The following is a 19,440-nucleotide window of genomic DNA, read 5'->3' on the forward strand; positions in this document are numbered from 1 at the left end:
TGATCTAACTATTTATACAATGACATAATCATAGAATTAGAATGAATCATTCTAATCATATGGACAGAATCATCACAATAGAATTCTTATTCTAAGGACAGAATCATCACTGCTGTTTCAGATTTTGTTCTGATTGTAAGACAGACAAAGATCAATGTCAAGCGGGTGATTCAGTGAAGTCTGTTTAAATTTCACCGCTCATATCACACCTGATAAATAATCATGAATTTGTGGTGTTGTGGAAAGTTGTGGTGAGTACATAGACTTTCAGGGCATATCGCTGATCAATAATGCATGTGGATGAAATCCGTTCATGCAATGGCTGAGATAATCCCATCCAGATTATGTGAAGGTTTGTGAAAACGCGCACGCACATCCTTTACCTGCGCATACTCGTGTTTAACCGTGTGCGGCTTTTCTTCGCCGAAATGTTTTGCACCGGTCTAACAAGCGTTCCTGTATGTCGTCAAATTTATTTTCTGTTTGAAGCAATCAGAATTTCCGTTGTTGCGCCGTGCATTGCTCCCAGCGAATCATAACGCGTCATGCACACAATTGTGTAGTGGGTTAGGGTGTCGAGACTAGTGCTAGATAACTTTCATTATTTACAAAAAAAAAGGGTAAGTACATTTACAAATGCTAGCCAATATTTGATGTTTATTAGCTAGTGATATTGTGTTATACACGTTCATACAGAGCACTTTTTGTATTCAAAATCCGACATTTCAATGGCGGTTTCGCTGCTATCGCTAGCGAGATGGGATTACTGAAAGTCGTCATGCTAGCGAACTCTTAGCTAGCTAGCTAGCTAGCGCCCGCTGCCTGCAATTTTGTGTTTTGACTGATGACCTGAATTGACAGTGATGGAGCTAGCTAGAAAGTAACAGACCCTGGCTGTTGATACCCCTTTTTTGTGCATACGTGACACTGGACTAATGTGTTTTATCCGTTTCATCATGTCAGTGTATGGTACTAACGTTTTACATTAGCTAGCTAGCTGCAGAATCTTGCAATGGTTTTTGACGTTGCAAATAGTTAGCTAAGGTAGCTAGCTAGTCAGCCAGGGCATGATGTAGCCACAAACACTAGCCAGCGTAACAACATAATTGCTGATCTTGTTTAGCTACAGAGGGATTAGTCTAGGCACAACGATTCAGCATCAGACCTGCTAGCTAACTACTGTCACAGTTCCCTCCTGATTCCCACCTGCCCCTATCTATTAGATTTGAAAGGATTATCAGAAGGCAAGGTGATGCAATTACAGTATCCCTTAAACCTATCTGATCCTCTCAGATCTAAAGGAATGCGTGGGTGGGGGGCTAAGGGTTGATTTGGGATGCTTGCTCAATTTCACACATTCTTGACTCTATGCTCAAATGCTGCACTCTCTGAGGGTTTTCATGTTGTGCAATTGCAGTGCGAAACCTGCAGCCCCTGAGAGAATGCCTCAGACGAATAAAGTGAATAGTTCTGCAGCAGGCGGCCCTGGGCAGGTGTCTGCACCAGACCATGGTGAGCCGCCGCCACCCCAAGCCGAGCCCAGGGACCTGGCTGCGGGGGATGGAGGGGTAGGAGGTGACGAAGACCAGGGAGACCTTCAGATCAAGAAGTCACCCAGCGATCCCAAGAAGTACAGGTAAGATCAAAGAACATTTCTAAATTCAAATATAGCCACATAAGCTCTCTTGGATAGATCTACGTAAACATACTGGTATGGCCCCAGAACTTAATTGAGCAGCTGACCAATTACACAATACTTTAGTTCTTGGCCAACTGAGATTAATAGCTGCATAACTACGTAAACAAGTCACTCATGGCATCATCAGAGTGCTTGCGAATTGCTCTACCCGTCCCAGGTTGTGATGTTTTCAGTTTCACTGAAGTAGAACTGGCTTATCATATGCATTTATTTTGCTCGCTCTGAAGGTATATCGAGCTGACCAATGGCCTGAGAGTTCTCCTCATCTCAGACTTTAGCGGGGCAGACGGCAAGGACGCCAGCAGAGAGGAGGAAGAGGAGGGAGCATCAGGAGGTGGAGAGGAAGAGGAAGAAGAGGGGGATTCAGGGGAGGGCACAGAAGAGGAGGACGAGGATGCGGAAGAAGAGCATGACAGTGACTTTGAGGAGCTGGATGAGGAGCAAGAAGGGAAACCGAAGAAGGGGAGTTCAGAGAAACAGGTTGGTTTCCCTGTAGGTCAATACTAGGCTAATGCTTTCAGATGGATGATCCAACAGCTCACAGAGGGAGCATAGCCACAAGGGTGCTATGCAAACAGGAAGTTTACTCTAGGGATAGTGTGATAAAGTGTGGAATTTATCAAATGAAAAGGTGTGTGTGTGTGTACTTGCATGCTCGTGCATGATGTGTGTGTTTTTTTAATGTGTGTACTCATCCCTCCCGTGTCTCCCAGTCTGCAGCTGCTCTCTGTGTCAGTGTGGGGAGCTTCAGTGACCCGGAGGACCTTCCAGGCCTAGCCCATTTCCTTGAGCACAGTGAGTGCTTTTAGCAGGGGACCTTATGTACTGTAGCGCTACAGAAGATTATCCACATTCTCAATCTAACACTGCATTGGAACACTACCTCTAAACAACACGTCTGTGTGCCTGTCTTTCTCTCTATTTCTTTACCTGGTCTTCCCTCCAATCTCTTGACTCTCTCTCTCTCATTTTGCACTCTCCCTCCCTCCCTCTCTCTCTCTTTCTCTATCTCGCTCCCTCGCTCTTTTCCACTCTTTCTCTCCTCTCTCAGTGGTTTTCATGGGCAGTGAGAAGTACCCTGCTGAGAACGGCTTCGATGCCTTCCTGAAGAAGCACGGTGGTAGCGACAATGCCTCCACCGACTGTGAGCGGACCATCTTCCAGTTTGACGTCCAGAGGAAGTACTTCCGTGAGGCTCTCGACAGGTGAGCCAAGCAGCCTTAAAGTAACAGTTCATCCCCAAACCAACATTTTGTTAGACGTTTTCATGCCTCAAAAGTGGTCCTAAATCTAACTTGTCCAGGGTCGTTTACAATAGTGCACACTGTTGCAATTAAAACATGTATTTCTTATTGGACAAGTTTACTCCCTGTTTCAAAACTTTTCCTTCCGTTTGGTGCCTAATAAATACGACCCAGGTGTGCAGTTTGTCATTGGATGATCTCTCCCATTCCCCAGATGGGCCCAGTTCTTCATCTGCCCCCTGATGATCGAGGACGCCATCGACAGAGAGGTGGAAGCAGTGGACAGTGGTGAGTCAGGGAGTAGTACTAGTAGTAGGAAACCAGTAGTAGTAGGAGGAAACCACGGCCGCGTCTCAATAGTCTAAAGAAGCCTCCTCCCCCCTTTCTCCTTCATCTGCTCAGATTGGTTTCACACAGCTGGTCAGCATGAATAAAGGACACAAGACGAAGAGAGACCACTGTAGACAACTGAGACCCTCCCCATTTTGAATACCACAGCCTTTTTCCATGCTCCAGTCACAGTTCCCGCTCTCTCACTCCTCTAATGGATTGTCCATGCCTCTCCCTTTGATGTGCAGAGTACCAACTGGCTCGTCCGTCAGACTCCCACCGCAAGGAGATGCTGTTCGGAAGCCTGGCCAGGCCCAAGCACCCCATGGGCAAGTTCTGCTGGGGTAAGGAAACACATTGGCTGTCATTTCCCAATTATCTCTCCTCCATCGCAAATGCTACCCTGGTACCATAGGCTTCCATTGTTCGACAAACATTCCAATCCTACTTATCCTGCTTGTAAAACAATTCGTTGTATGTATTTTCATGTGAAACACGTTGAATGTGCTCTTTTTCATTTGCACTTTCCTGCTTGTAAATGTCTCTGTGATCGTCAAGTGATGTCTGCCTTTAAATATGTAGCTTTTATTACATGGATATGGATGGTAATGTCTATCTGCGTGGTTAATAATGCTGAATAACGGTGTAATAACTTTAATAACTGAAATAACGGTGTTCAAACGTTCATTAAAGGTGTAATAACGGATATGTCCTCGTCCTGTCCTTGGTCTCCCCCAGGAAATGCTCAGACCCTGAAGCATGAGCCCAGAGAGAAGCAGATCAACACCTACCAGCGTCTCCAAGACTTCTGGAAGAGATACTACTCTGCTCACTACATGACCCTCACAGTGCAGTCCAAAGGTAGCTAGCCAACCGGCCAGACACAAAGGATCCCTTCTCCGCTGAAATGAATGAGGATTGTAGTCGGTCTACAGCAATGAATGAGGATTGTAGTCAGTCTACTGAAATGAATGAGGATTGTAGTTGGTCTGTTGAAATAAACTTGACTCAACTGTCCTTGTCTGTCCATCAGAGACATTGAACACACTGGAGGAATGGGTTAGAGAGATCTTCAGCAAGGTGCCCAACAAGTAAGTGCATACGACCACGTGCATGCTATCAAACATACATGCCCTCTCTCACTCACCTACTCTCACTCACTCACTTTTTTGCAGCGCTCAACCGAGACCTGACTTCTCTGACCTTCAGGACCCGTTTGACACACCAACCTTCAACAAGCTCTACAGAAGTACACAGGCTTTAAACTAACATTTATACATGTCATTTTATCAACCTGTGCTTACTTACTGACTGTACCAATTCCTCAATTTCAATCGTGTGTGTGACAGTTGTTCCTGTGAGGAAGGTGCATGCTCTCACCATCACCTGGGCATTGCCGCCTCAGGGCAAGCAGTACAGGTAAGCCCCCTTAACAATGGCACCCATACCTGTTGTACCTTTTCAAAGACCAATTTAGCAAATATTTCCCCTCACTATTATCCTGCGCTCCATACAAACTGATTGGTTTGTCTTGGTGTCTCCATGTAGGGTGAAGCCCTTGCACTACATCTCCTGGTTGATTGGGCACGAAGGCACCGGCAGCATCCTATCCTTGCTCCGGAAGAAGTGCTGGGCCCTGGCTCTGTTTGGAGGGAACAGTGAGACAGGCTTTGACCAGAACACCACCTACTCCATCTTCTCCATATCCATCACGCTGACTGACGAAGGATTCCAGAACTTTCATCAGGTCAACTGGCGCCCACAGACACACACACACACGCCCATGTGTGATGACACACACACACAATCTGGATGTAACACTGCAGCCGTTTTCCCTGTACAGGTGGTTCATCTAGTGTTCCAGTATATGAAGATGCTGCAGACTCTGGGTCCTCAGCAGAGGATCTATGAAGAAATCCAGAAGATCGAAGCCAATGAGTTCCACTATCAGGAGCAGGTACAGTCACACTTCCCGGTCTTCCCTCCGTCACGAAGCTGACTTTAGGCTGTCATTACCATGACATAACACACATCATAAGCATGTCATAAGTGAGTGAGGGCTTTGTACGAACCTCTGTCCCTCCGTCCCGCCACAGACAGACCCCATAGAGTATGTGGAGAACATCTGTGAGAACATGCAGCTCTTCCCCAAAGAGGACTTCCTGACTGGAGACCAGCTCATGTTTGAGTACAACCCAGAGGTACTGTCTGTCTGTCTCATCAAGTAGTCATTAGATCATTCCTAATTAATCTGTAATGGCTAATTACTGCAACTGTAATGCACGCAAGTGTATACTTCATTGAAGTGTATGTGCATGTGTGTCTGTCCTCTACAGGTGATCTCCTCGGCCCTGACCCTGCTCATCCCAGAGAGGGCCAACCTGCTGCTGCTGTCCCCGGAGCACGAGGGCCACTGCTCCCTCAAGGAGAAGTGGTTCGGCACCAACTACAGCATGGAGGGTAAGAGCAAGTGTCTGATTAGGAGTGCTGATCTAGGATCAGGTCCTGCTTTCCATTCATTATGATCTAAAAAGGCTAAACTGATCCTAGATCTGCACTGCTCTGAGACACTTTGTGAATACCGGCCCAAGATTTGCCAAAAGTGAGATTGGCTGAATTGGACCTACAATCGCTGTTATTGTCGTCATAACAGATATTAACTTATATGATTCTTCTTACAGTGCTGTAGGGGTGTGCCGAGTACTCTGACAAAACGAGTATCGTAACGGATTACAATTATGACAAGTCTTTTTTGTAGTGATCCGTGATCAGAAAAAAATTATTTTCAACTGCCAGCACGCATCTTTCTTTCACTCAAACAGTGTGAAGCGCTGTGTGCTCAAATAACTATTGTGTAGTGCTTCTGTCTGTAAAGAAACGGGCGGGGTATCGGGTTGAGCCTGCTACAACGATTGGATTAGAACAAGCCACTCTCCCTTGGCTTTCATTTCTCCAGATAGACACTCACACAGTCACTCGTCTTACGGCACAAATCTCCCCTTCTCCAAACATTGTGGATGAATCAGAATACGTAGCTAGTCATTGTTGTTCAATCTAGTGATTTTCTGTAGACTTTGCTGAGGCTACATGGTTGTTTTTCTGTCTACTTGGCATTGTTTAGTAGGCCTACTTTGTCTGTACGTATAGTTATTCCATTTCTGACGACGTCTGCCGTTATGACGTGATCCATGCTTGCTATTATTATTTATTTTCACCCAGGCGTGTTTACCTACAGGGGTCCTACAATTCAAAATCAAATAGCTAAATGGTCCATTGTATGAACATCTTAAAACAATGTCATATGTTAGCTTGGTATATAACACCATCTTAGGGCAGGGGTCTCCAACAGGTCAATCGCGAGCTACCAGTACCACCTATGAGAAAGCTTGCCAAACAATTCTGAAAGTGCATGTCTTTTTCACGTGTTCCACCACAAACTGTCATAAACAAATCTCACAAGTAACAGACACCTCAAGATCCAATTAAATTCACATTGACATTATCCCACACCTGGTTAGACATAATTGGCTTAAAAAGCCAAATGTTACACTATCTGCCAATTAATTTCCAGCAATATTGCCCCTGTCTGTCTGTGTGGTGCGCGCGTTTGTCTATCATTCACTTCGTGTAGCCAGTTAGCGTTAAAGATAACCGCCTTCTGGGTAGACAGACAAAGACTTTCCCCAAAACCTTCTAAATGAAATGTTAATTGCAAAGTAGGCTTACATTGCATTTGGAAAGTATTCAGACCCCTTGACTCTTTCCACATTTTGTTACGTTACAGCCTTATTCTAAAATTGATTAAATTGTTTTTTCCCTCATCAATCTACACACAATACCCCATAATGACAAAGCAAAAACAGGTTTTTGGAGCAGGTTTTCATCAAGGATCTCTCTGTACTTTGCTCCGTTCATTCTTTCCCTCGATCCTGACTAGTCTCCCAGTCCCTGCCGCTGAAAAACATCCCCATAGCGTGATGCTGCCACCACCATGCTTCACCGTAGGGATGGTACCAGGTTTCCTTCAGACGTGACGCTTGGTATTCAGGCCAAAGAGTTCAATGTTGGTTTCATCAGACCAGAGAATCTTGTTTCTCATGGTCTGAGTCCTTTAGGTGCCTTTTGGCAAACTCCAAGCGGGCTGTCATGCGCCTTTTACTGAGGAGTGGCTTCCATCAGGCCACTCTACCATAAAGGCCTGATTGGTGGATGCTGCTGAGATGGTTGTTCTTCTAGAAGGTTCTCCGATCTCCACAGAGGAACACTGGAGCTCTGTCAGAGTGACCATCGGGTTCTTGGTCACCTCTCTGACCAAGGCCCTTCTCCCCCGATTGCTCAGTTTAGCCGGGCGGCCAGCTCTAGGAAGAGTGTTGATGGTTCCAAACTTCTTCCATTTAAGAATGATTGAGGCCATTGTGTTCTTGGGGACCTTCAATGCTGCAGAAATGTTTTGGTACACTTCCCCAGATCTATGCCTCAACACACAATCCTGTCTCTGAGCTCCATGGACAATTCCTTTGACCTAATGGCTTGGTTTCTGACATGCACTGTCAACTGTGGGACCTTATAAAGACAGGTGTGTGCCTTTCCAAATCATGTCCAATCAATTGAATTTACCACAGGTGGACTCCAATCAAGTTGTAGAAACATCTCAAGGATGATCAATGGAAACAGGATGCACCTGAGCTCAATTTCGAGTCTCATAGCAAAGGGTCTGAATACTTTTGTAAATAAGATATTCATGTTTTCTTATATACATTTGCCAACATTTCTAAAAACCTGTTTTTGCTTTGTCATTATGGGGTATTGTGTGTAGATTGATGAGGATTTGTATTTATTTTTATTTTAGAATAAGGCTGTAACGTAACAAAATGTGGAAAAAGTGAAGGGATCTGAATACTTTACGAATGCACTGTACGTGGCAGAACTATATCATGATTATTTGTATCAATCGGGTGGGCTTTTGTTTTGCAAACTGTGTCATGACATATGCAGCAGCAAAAATATTGCTAGACCAGCACATTCCTCTCTTGCAAAAATGCACAATTAAAGGGGTATTGAAATCAACAACAACAAAACATTTCAGCTCTCAATTATTTTGTGTGAAATCCCAAACCAGGAAAAAATAAAACCAACAAAACGGAATTAGGTAAAATACAAAGAGTGCCTATTTGAAAGCAAGGGAAAACATTATCAGTAGCTCGTGACATGTTTCATGAATTAAAAGTAGCTCTCATGCTATAAAAGTTTGGAGACCCCTGATCTACAGGCTTGGACTCTAGGGGTTAAACCAGATTGAACGCTGCACTCACTATTGTTTGAAAGGGTTCAATCTGGTTAAACCAGGCTACTGCACATATATTCAACGGCTCATTTCGTTATATGATATGATAGGGTGTGATGTTAATGGCCTCTCTGTGACTGAGTGTCCTGTTCTGTCCTGGCAGACCTCCCTGAGGAGTGGGCACAGCGCTGGGCCGGAGACTTTGACCTCAACCCCGACCTCCACCTGCCCGCTGAGAACAAGTTCATTGGTCAGTACAGATGATGGACATTGTTGTGCGCCAATCACATCGACTCTACAATATTCCGTTTTCGGTCTATTGATGTGTATAATTTTTGTTCGTATCTCCTTTTTTTGTCTTAAAAATAAATACAACGAAATAATCAAACATAAATAAATACTGGGATTGACACAGACAAAAGGCTTTACCCTTTTCCTTTGTTGTTTCCATAGCAACGGATTTCTCCCTGAAACCATCGGACTGTCCAGACACAGAAGTCCCGGTGCGGATAATGAACAATGAGAGAGGCTGTCTCTGGTTCAAAAAGGACAATAAGTTCAAGATACCTAAAGGTGTGTGTGTATTTTATATTGCTGTGTGTTCTTTTGTTAGCTTACTTTGGTAATTTATAACCCAAGGGAATTGTAGTGACGTGATTGACTATTTTTCAGTATGTTTAAGACAATAAATGTTAGTAGCTACTAGGCTAATTCAAGGCTATTTTCAACACATTTCAAATGATATAATGTTCTAATTATTTAATACACTCCCTATTTTTTTCTCCTGTTAGCTTATGTCCGTTTCAACCTCCTCTCCCCAATGATTCAGAAATCTCCAGAGAAGTTAGTATTTTATATGAATCCATTTCTTACAAAATCTTTGCTTTTGAGTGTGGATGTCAACGTTTTGCTATTCACAATCGCTCCTAGCTGCAAAAGTTCTAGAGGTAATTTCTAAATGTGTATGTATTGTGGCCCTGTAGCCTGGTGCTGTTTGACATCTTTGTGAACATCCTGGCCCATAACCTGGCAGAGCCGGCCTACGAGGCTGATGTGGCCCAACTGGAGTACAAACTGATCGCCGGGGAGCACGGCCTCGTCATCAGGGTCAAGGGCTTCAACCACAAGCTGCCTGTGAGTCACATACATACATGCATGCATGCATACATATATACATACAGTGGGGGGAAAAAAGTATTTAGTCAGCCACCAATTGTGCAAGTTCTCCCACTTAAAAAGATGAGAGAGGCCTGTAATTTTCATCATAGGTACACGTCAACTATGACAGACAAAATGTGAGAAAAAAAATCCAGAAAATCACATTGTAGGATTTTTAATGAATTTATTTGCAAATTATGGTGGAAAATAAGTATTTGGTCAATAACAAAAGTTTCTTAATACTTTGTTATATACCCTTTGTTGGCAATGACACAGGTCAAACGTTTTCTGTAAGTCTTCACAAGGTTTTCACACACTGTTGCTGGTATTTTGGCCCATTCCTCCATGCAGATCTCCTCTAGAGCAGTGATGTTTTGGGGCTGTCGCTGGGCAACACAGACTTTCAACTCCCTCCAAAGATTTTCTATGGGGTTGAGATCTGGAGACTGGCTAGGCTACTCCAGGACCTTGAAATGCTTCTTACGAAGCCACTCCTTCGTTGCCCGGGCGGTGTGTTTGGGATCATTGTCATGCTGAAAGACCCAGCCACGTTTCATCTTCAATGCCCTTGCTGATGGAAGGAGGTTTTCACTCAAAATCTCACGATACATGGCCCCATTCATTCTTTCCTTTACACGGATCAGTCGTCCTGGTCCCTTTGCAGAAAAACAGCCCCAAAGCATGATGTTTCCACCCCCCATGCTTCACAGTAGGTATGGTGTTCTTTGGATGCAACTCAGCATTCTTTGTCCTCCAAACACGACGAATTGAGTTTTTACCAAAAAGTTATATTTTGGTTTCATCTGACCATATGACATTCTCCCAATCCTCTTCTGGATCATCCAAATGCACTCTAGCAAACTTCAGACGGGCCTGAACATGTACTGGCTTAAGCAGGGGGACACGTCTGGCACTGCAGGATTTGAGTCCCTGGCGGCGTAGTGTGTTACTGATGGTAGGCTTTGTTACTTTGGTCCCAGCTCTCTGCAGGTCATTCACTAGGTCCCCTCGTGTGGTTCTGGGATTTTTGCTCACCGTTCTTGTGATCATTTTGACCCCACGGGGTGAGATCTTGCGTGGAGCCCCAGATCGAGGGAGATTATCAGTGTTGTATGTCTTCCATTTCCTAATAATTGCTCACACAGTTGATTTCTTCAAACCAAGCTGCTTACCTATTGCAGATTCAGTCTTCCCAGCCTGGTGCAGGTCTACAATTTTGTTTCTGGTGTCCTTTGACAGCTCTTTGGTCTTGGCCATAGTGGAGTTTGGAGTGTGACTGTTTGAGGTTGTGGACAGGTGTCTTTTATACTGATAACAAGTTCAAACAGGTGCCATTAATACAGGTAACGAGTGGAGGACAGAGGAGCCTCTTAAAGAAGAAGTTACAGGTCTGTGAGAGCCAGAAATCTTGCTTGTTTGTAGGTGACCAAATACTTATTTTCCACCATAATTTGCAAACAAATTCATTAAAAATCCTACAATGTGATTTTCTGGATTTTCTTTCCTCAATTTGTCTGTCATAGTTGACGTGTACCTATGATGAAAATTACAGGCCTCTCTCATCTTTTTAAGTGGGAGAACATGCACAATTGGTGGCTGACTAAATACTTTTTTCCCCCACTGTACATACATACACATTATGTACACACACACACTGTGCACACTTACATACAGCTCTTCTGCACTCATTCTGCCTATTCATACAACCCTGGTCTACACTGAGTGTACAATACATTAGGAACACCGGCTCTTTCCATGACGTAGACTGACCAGGTGAATCGAGGTGAAAGCTATGATCCCTTATTGATGTCACTTGTTAAATCCACTTCAATCAGTGTAGATGAAGGGAAGGAGACAGGTTTAAAAAGGATTTGTAAGTCTTCAGACATGAATTGTGTATGTGTGCCATTCAGCGGGTGAATGGGCAAGACAAAAGATTTTAGTGCCTTTGAACAGGGTATGGTAACAGGTGCCAGGCGCACTGGTTTGAGTGTGTCAAGAACTGCAACGCTGCTGGGTTTTTCACGCTCAACAGTTTCCCATGTGTATCAAGAAGGTCCACCACCCAAAGGACATCCAGCCAACTTGACACAACTGTGGGACGCATTGGAGTCAACATGGGCCAGCATCCCTGTGGAATGTTTTCCACACCTTGTAGAGTCCATGCCTCGACGACTTGAGGCTGTTCTGAGGGCAAAAGGGGAGGGGGTGCAACTCAATAGTAGGAAGTTGTTCCTAATGTTTTGTACACCATGTATAAACCCATTCTGCACTTCAGCAAATGTGCCTTAGCTTCAGACAACCCTAAAGCTGACCTCCTGCCAACTCAACCTCCCTGCCTCTGTCTCTGTGTTAGTTGCTGTTGAACTTGATAGTGGACCACCTGGCAGACTTCACTGCTGAGCCCGGTGTGTTCACCATGTTCGCAGAGCAGCTGAAGAAGACCTACTTCAACATCCTCATCAAGCCAGAGAGGCTGGGGAAGTGAGTTGGATTTCTGACACTGACTGTTCAACCCTTAATAGGATACAGTATCTGGCTGCTCATTCTTTGCAACTCCACCCACCCATTTTCTTATGTGTGTGTCTCTCTCTGGCTGTCTCTTTCTCTCTCTCTGTCTCTCTCTCTCTCAGAACACGAGTCAGAGTTGTAAAGTGATAAACTAGCTTCAAAAGAGTAACAATGATAAATTGGTATGATAATGATCTCCCCCTCTCTCTCAGGGACGTGCGTCTGTTGATCCTGGAACACTGTCGCTGGTCGGTCATCCAGAAGTACCAGGCCATCATGAAGGGCCTCACCGTGGATGACCTCATGACCTTTGTCAGCGGCCTCAAAGCCCAGCTCTACACCGAGGGGCTGGTGCAGGGCAACTTCACTAGCACTGTGAGCACACACTGACACATTCAGACGCAGACACACACACACACACACTTCACTAGCACTGTAAGCCTCTTTATAAACACACACGAACACCGTCTGATGTGCACACACACACAAACAGAGACACATGCGCACACACACACACACACACACACAGTTTTTAGCTAAAATAGTTGTTTAGCGCTAACCACAGCACTTGTGTCCCAGATCTTTCTTGGATACTGATTATTGTCCTAATCAAGTAGGGGATGTGAAGTAATACATGTAACTATTCTGCTGCTGTCCCTATGCTATATTAATCATGCTAATAGGCATTATGTAACTGTTCTTTGCCCACAGGAGTCAATGGAGTTTCTGCAGTATTTTATTGGGTAAGTATCCTCCTCGCTGTCTTTCTTAACTCTGAAAAGCAGGTCTGTAGCCTAGAGGTTAACACGTTGGGCCAATAACCGAAAGGTTGCTGGTTCAAATACCAGAGCCGACAAAGTGAAGAGAAAAATCCTGTCGCTGTGCCCTTGAGCAAGGCACTTAACCCTAATTGCTCCAGGGGCCCTGTGCATTTTTTTTTTTTTTTATATACAAACATTTCCATTAGACACTTCTACACTTGGACAAATATAAGCCCCCCTATTATTATTATTATTATTATTATTATTATTATTATTATCATCAACAAACACAGTACTTACTTACTATTGTTATTACTTGCAATGATTGAGGTTTGTGGTTGGTATGACCTCCTTTAGTTGAATGAACTGATTGTAAGTCACTCTGTACAAGACCGTCAGCTAAATAAATAACATGTAAATGCAATAATCTTCTGCACTCTACAGCAAACTGCAGTTCAAGCGTCTGTCTGTGGAGGTCCCTGTGCTCTTCAGAGTGGTGGAGCTTCCTCAGAAGCCTCACCTGTGCAAAGTCAAGTCCCTCAACAAAGGAGATGCCAACTCTGAAGTCACTGTCTACTACCAGGTACCTAACGTTCATCCAAAATTCACCCAACAGTCAGCCAATCTTCACACAACATTCCCCCAACCTTCAACCAACATTCGCTCAACATTAGAGTTATATTATGGTTATGTCTGTGTATGGAGTCTTTTGGTGTCGATAAATAACTTGTATTTTTCTGTCCTTCTCCAGTCAGGCCTGAAGAACCTGAGAGAACACACACTGATGGAGTTACTGGTGGTAAGTGTTGTAGCTAACAAGGCTTGACTGGAATACTGAGGGCTCTATTTCTGGCTGGCGCTAAGGAGGCGCAAGTGTGAAACGCGTATTAGTTTGCAATTTCGTCATGTAAAAACTGTCGCATTGGCATTTTCCAGCCCTAACGCCAGGTTCGGCAATTTACCTGTCTAACAGCTCGCTTGCGCTGAGGTAGGAGGGGTGGCAATATTTGCGGTGTGTCCTTAAAAATGAGCAAAAGTGACAATTTCCTGAAGGCCATCCTCTTTAGAATTTTTTTTTTTTTTTTTAAACAGATGCTTGTTTTCCATTTTATTTCAAGCCCTCCATAGTTTCCTCTTACCCTAGGCCTTGGCTACTAAGGCTGGTTCAACAGCAATGTGTTGTCTTTTTTATCCTGGGCTTGCAAAGTAGCCTATCCATAAAATGTGTTTAAATGGTCTAGTCGTCAGAGTGCCTTGAATTGAAAATATACTGCACATCCTAAAACATACACACACATGCCTACCTGCATACTTCATTTCGCTTGTTCAAGTATCTTACCCCATCTCCAGAGAGCGCCTCTGGTTACCAAAGATGCAGTCCTCCTAACTTATTTAAATGATTCAGTCCTGTGTTTCACACATACAATACAATTTACGAGAGCCTAGTATTTTTTTATTTCGGGAGAAGTGCGATGTGTAAAGACATGTAGGCTAGGCTATACTCGTTGAAGCCAATTACAACAACGTTGGCCTGACTGCCAACAATCCAAACATAGGCTATTGAGCAAACACTGTTTTGTTTTTACTGTTGCTATTACACTACTCGTTACTGTAGCCTATGAAGTTTAATAAACTGAAGTATCAATCCACAATGGACCAGGACGAAAATAGTCCGTGCCCCCAGCCGAATCGGAGTTGATGACAATGCAAAGACCGTTAATAACATACAGAACTTGAGACAAACGCATGCAGTGCAGTATTAAGCCGTGGAACGCTTTGATTGGCCAGTGAGTGGCCAAGCCCTTGTCACACCTACAATTTGTTTATTAATCAAAACCCAGCCCTTTTGCACCGCTGCCAGCTATTGCGCTCATAAATCCAGCTGTGAAAATATATAAAAATATTTCAGACACACATCCTGACCTGTAGCGCTACTGCCAGCGCTTAGATTTACCATTGCGTTAGGTTTTTTATAAAATAGAGCCCTGAGTCAGTGAGTGGTGTTATGGGTTAAAGGGATTCTTCAGTATTTTGTGAAGCCCTTTATCTACTTCCCCAGAGTCAGATGAACTCATGGATACCAATGTTATGTCTCTGCATCCAGTATGAAGGAAGTAAGAGGTAGTTTCGCAAGCCAATGCTAACTTGTGTTAGCACAATGACTGGAAGTCTGTCATTGTGCTAACGCTAGTTAATAACTCCCTTCAAACTGCATGCAGATACATGAAAAGGGTATCCACGAGTTCATCTGACTTGCCAAAATCCCAAAGTATCCCTTTAATGAAGTACTATCTTTGCTGCTCTGTTCCCAGATGCACATGGAGGAACCTTGCTTTGATTTCCTCAGGACAAAGGAGACTCTTGGGTTAGTTTTTTTCCCTCTTCATAACTATGAAAATGAAAAAATAAAGAACTAATATCTAATAACCACATATAACTAACTACTACTTAATAACCACTACTTACAGAGCAGTGTTGACTGATTTGAACTCTGACCTTGTATCCATCAGCTATCAGGTGTACCCCACATGCAGAAACACTTCAGGAGTCCTGGGCTTCTCCATCACCGTGGAAACGCAGGCCACCAAGTTCAAGTGAGTCACCAGCACTGTATATCTCTTACGGGACACTTGATTAAATTCCTCCAATGTTGTTGCAATACGGTATTCAATTTCATGTATGACGTATTGGAATATTCAACATGCGTAAGGTAACCCCAACTGGTAGTCGTGTGTCAGGGTTAGTGACAGATGCTGATGTTTTGTCAGGGGCAGTTCAGAGGAGAAGGATGGTAGCGTCGTATTCAGGTCAGATGGTAGCATAGTTGATAGTAGAAGTGTATTACACAGTAGCGGCACAATATGCTTCTTAATAAGCCTGAGAATGTTATCTAAAGATTACAAGGGCAAGAGTTGTATAAATAAGAGTGCATATGCATTGAAAATAACTCGTTATCTTTTTGAGAGATGCCAACCCCTTTTCTTTTTGAATAGAAATGAGAGGTAGTCTGACGCTCCCCGTGTCCTTTACATTTTTTACTCAGCACGGACTATGTGGAGACGAAGATCGAGGAGTTCCTGGTGAGCTTCGGGGAGAAGATGACCAACCTCACGGACGAGGCCTTCAAGACCCAGGTGACCGCTCTCATCAAGCTCAAAGAGTGTGAGGACACGCACCTGGGGGAGGAGGTGGACCGCAACTGGTTCGAGGTGGTCACCCAGCAGTACGTCTTCGACCGCCTCAACAGAGAGGTAAGACTGTACACGGTCACAGCCGCATGGTTTACTCGAACCCGCTGTCATAATGTCGACTTCAGGGGTGGCTCTCCTCCAGAAAGTGTACTACTGTGTGTGTGGGGGGTGGGGGGGGGGATGAGGGACACTGGGGGCACTACCCCTCCGTCATATACACTACATTACCAAAAGTATGTGGACACCTGCTCATCGAACATCTCATTCCAAAATCATTGGCATTAATATGGAGTTGGTCCCCCTTTTGCTGCTATAACAGCCTCCACTCTTCTGGGAAGGCTTTCCACTAGATGTTGGAACATTGCTTTGGGGACTTCAGCCACAAGCATTAGCGAGTGGGTACTGATGTTGGCGATTAAGCCTGGCTCGCAGACGGCGTTCCAATTCATCCCAAAGGTGTTCGATGGGGTGGACAAATTTCCACTGGTCTAATGTCCATTGCTCGTGTTTCTTGGCCTAAGCAAGTCTCTTCTTCTTATTGGTGTCCTTTAGTAGTGGTTTCTTTGCAGCAGTTTGACCATGAAGGCCTGATTCACACAGTTCCCTCTGAACAGTTGATGTTGAGATGTCTGTTACTTGAACTCTGTGAAGCATTTATTTGGGCTGCAATTTCTGAGGCTGGTAATGCTAATGAACTTATCCTCTGCAGCAGAGGTAACTCTGGGTCTTCCATTCCTGTGGCGGTCCTCATGAGAGCCGGTTTCATCATAGCGCCTGATGGTTTTTGTGACTGCACTTGAAGAAACGTTCAAAGTTCTAGAAATGTTCCTTGTTGACTGAACTTCATGTCTTAAAGTAATGATGGACTGTTGTTTCTCTTTGCTTATTTGAGGTGTTCTTGCCATAATATGGACTTGGTCTTTTACCAAATAGGGCTATATTCTGTATACCCCCCTACCTTGTCACAACACAACTGATTGGCTCAAACACATTAAGATTGAAAGAAATTCCACAAATTAACTTTTAACAAGGCACACCTGTTAATTGAAATGCATTCCAGGTGACTATCTCATGAAGCTGGTTGAGAGAATGCCAAGAGTGTGCAAAGCTGTCATCAAGGCAAAGGGTGGCTATTTGAAGAATCTCAAATATATTTTGATTTGTTTAACACTTTTTTTTGGTTACTACATGATTCCATATGTATTATTTCATAGTTTTGATGTCTTCACTATTATTCTACAATGTAGAAAATAGTAAAAATTAAGTAGGTGTGTCCAAACTTTTGACTGGTAGTGTATATAGTGTTCATGCCAGGGCTTCTTCAGCTCACTGGTGGAGGAGTGGGCGGCTGAAACGTCTGGGGGAGAGAAAGGATCGGAATGTTTATTCATGCATCGACTCATCCTGTCCCTCTGTGCTGCAGATTGAGGCTCTAAAGCTCATCACCAAAGCAGAGCTGGTGTCCTGGTTCATGGAGCACAGGGACGCCACCAGCAAGAAACTCAGCGTGCACGTAAGTCTGCCAGCTCTGACGTTGTGTGTGTGTGCATGCAAGGGAGAGGGAGTGCGTTGACCATTCCCCATGGAATGACAGGAGAGGGATCACATTCGCTTTGTCCATTAATTTATACAGTCATTGGCATTATCCTACTCTCAGTTATTCCAGAGCATACTGTAATCTCTCACTCTCACTCTGTCTCTGTCAGGTGGTAGGCTTCGGAGAGGAGGAGAACGACCAGGCAGGCCAGAGCAGCTGCGGCCTCGCAGGTGGGGAAGAGGACCAAGGCCAGGCCCTTAAAACCTCCTCTTACGGAGAAGTGTCCAAGCTGACCTTCCTGCCCGCCTCGCCCATGCTGGCCGACGCCACGCTCATCAACGACATCCGCGCATTCACCTCCTCCCTCACCCTCTACCCTTACCACAAAATCCTGAAGTAAATCGGTTCCGCACATTGGTTCCGCAAAGCGGGAGGCGAATGAAGGAGCAGGGGGAGCCATATTAGCTCAGGACTACTATCCAGGCCAGGCCACAACGCAGTGCAGTGGCGTCTTCAGAAGGGAAACTCTCCTTTCTCCCTCTTCGTTCCCCACCTCTCACTTTCTCTTTTCATTCAAGATAATAAAATATCAATGGCAGCAGGCACTAGTATTAATAATTGCAATCACCATTAGCCCGCTAGGCACAAAAGCAGACAGTGTTAAAACAAACAAAATTGGTCAAGAGCTCATCAGTTTGTCCTTTTGTTCTCACCAGTCCCTGATGGATTAAATAGGAGGAATCATCTTTGCTGTGAATGGTAGTAGTAGTGACTCATGGTTTGGCTGGCAGGAGGGCAGACAGATGGAGGGTGGAATAGAGGAGAGGGGGTTCTATCATGTATCTGTCATATCTTCATTGTTGTTATTTGAACTTTACACATATCATATGAAACATCACCTCTAACATTGAAGAAGGATTGTGTGTATTTTAACTATGGACATCAGGGTTAACATTTACATGATCATGCTGTAAGATTTTGCCCATAGAAAAGGGAAGTATGTTTGTCATAACAGTAAGCCTGATTTATGTTCAGTATGTGACAGTTTCTGATTTGTTTTCAAGGTATTGTTTTAACTGTGATTCTGTTTGTAGAGAGGCTAAAGGGAATACCTCACTGTTACTGTATACTGTAGGTTTAACATTTCAGCCCTACCTGCCTTTAAAACCACTGGATGACTGGCATGTTTTAATCTATAGCGTGTTATCATCTTTACATGTAAATATTTATTAAACCTGAATGTAGGATATTTCAGGTGTTTTTGGTCTTTTCTTCCATATGATATCATGCAGTGTTGATGACCAATTCTGTTAAATACCCATTTACAGGTACAGTTGAAGTCGGAAGTTTACATACACTTAGGTCGGAGTCATTAAAACTCGTTTTTCAACCACTCCACAAATGTATTGTTAACAAACTATCGTTTTGGCAAGTCGGTTAGGGCATCTACTTTGTGCATGACACAAGTCATTTTTCCTACAATTGTTTACAGACAGATTATTTCACTTATAATTAAATGTATCACAATTCCAGTGGGTCAGAGGTTTACATACACTAAGTTGACTGTGCCTTTAAACAGCTTGGAAAATGTCAGAAAATGATGTCATGGCTTTAGAAGCTTCTGATAGGCTAATTGACGTCAATTGGAGATGTACCAGTGGATCTATTTCAAGGCTTATCTTCAAACTCAGTGCCTCTTTGCTTGACATCATGGGAAAATCAAAA

The 19,440-nt window shown here is 44.0% G+C and overlaps 1 protein-coding gene across 2 annotated transcripts; it reads left to right on the forward strand.

Moving 5' to 3' along the window:
* The first annotated feature begins 166 nt into the window (after positions 1-166).
* Positions 167-18,964, forward strand: LOC121533716 (nardilysin-like). 2 transcript variants are annotated; one of them, XM_041839888.2, is made up of 29 exons: positions 167-251; positions 1,418-1,636; positions 1,927-2,179; positions 2,413-2,494; positions 2,751-2,904; positions 3,158-3,231; positions 3,522-3,617; positions 4,012-4,134; positions 4,307-4,364; positions 4,449-4,522; positions 4,623-4,692; positions 4,822-5,020; positions 5,117-5,230; positions 5,370-5,474; positions 5,610-5,733; positions 8,721-8,807; positions 9,011-9,130; positions 9,349-9,400; positions 9,541-9,691; positions 12,072-12,199; positions 12,439-12,601; positions 12,938-12,969; positions 13,432-13,570; positions 13,739-13,786; positions 15,300-15,352; positions 15,498-15,581; positions 16,031-16,238; positions 17,602-17,691; positions 17,885-18,964. In XM_041839888.2, the coding sequence occupies exons 1-29, from the start codon at positions 223-225 to the stop codon at positions 18,113-18,115; spliced, it is 3,360 nt and encodes a 1,119-aa protein (XP_041695822.2). In that variant the 5' UTR covers positions 167-222; the 3' UTR covers positions 18,116-18,964. The 2 variants fall into 2 exon arrangements, with proteins under 2 accessions (XP_041695822.2, XP_045061275.1); XM_045205340.1 differs by lacking the exon at positions 167-251 and adding an exon at positions 428-620.
* Positions 18,965-19,440: the final 476 nt, after the last annotated feature.

The sequence above is a fragment of the Coregonus clupeaformis genome, chromosome 20, assembly GCF_020615455.1.
Source record: "Coregonus clupeaformis isolate EN_2021a chromosome 20, ASM2061545v1, whole genome shotgun sequence".
NCBI lineage: Eukaryota > Metazoa > Chordata > Actinopteri > Salmoniformes > Salmonidae > Coregonus > Coregonus clupeaformis.

Coding starts and splice junctions, on each gene's coding strand:
- LOC121533716 (XM_041839888.2), top strand. CDS start 223: ATGAATTTGTGGTGTTGTGGAAAGTTGTG. Junction 5,475..5,609: donor TGTTTGAGTACAACCCAGAG/GTACTGTCTGTC, acceptor TGTCCTCTACAG/GTGATCTCCTCGGCCCTGAC. Junction 5,734..8,720: donor CACCAACTACAGCATGGAGG/GTAAGAGCAAGT, acceptor CTGTCCTGGCAG/ACCTCCCTGAGGAGTGGGCA.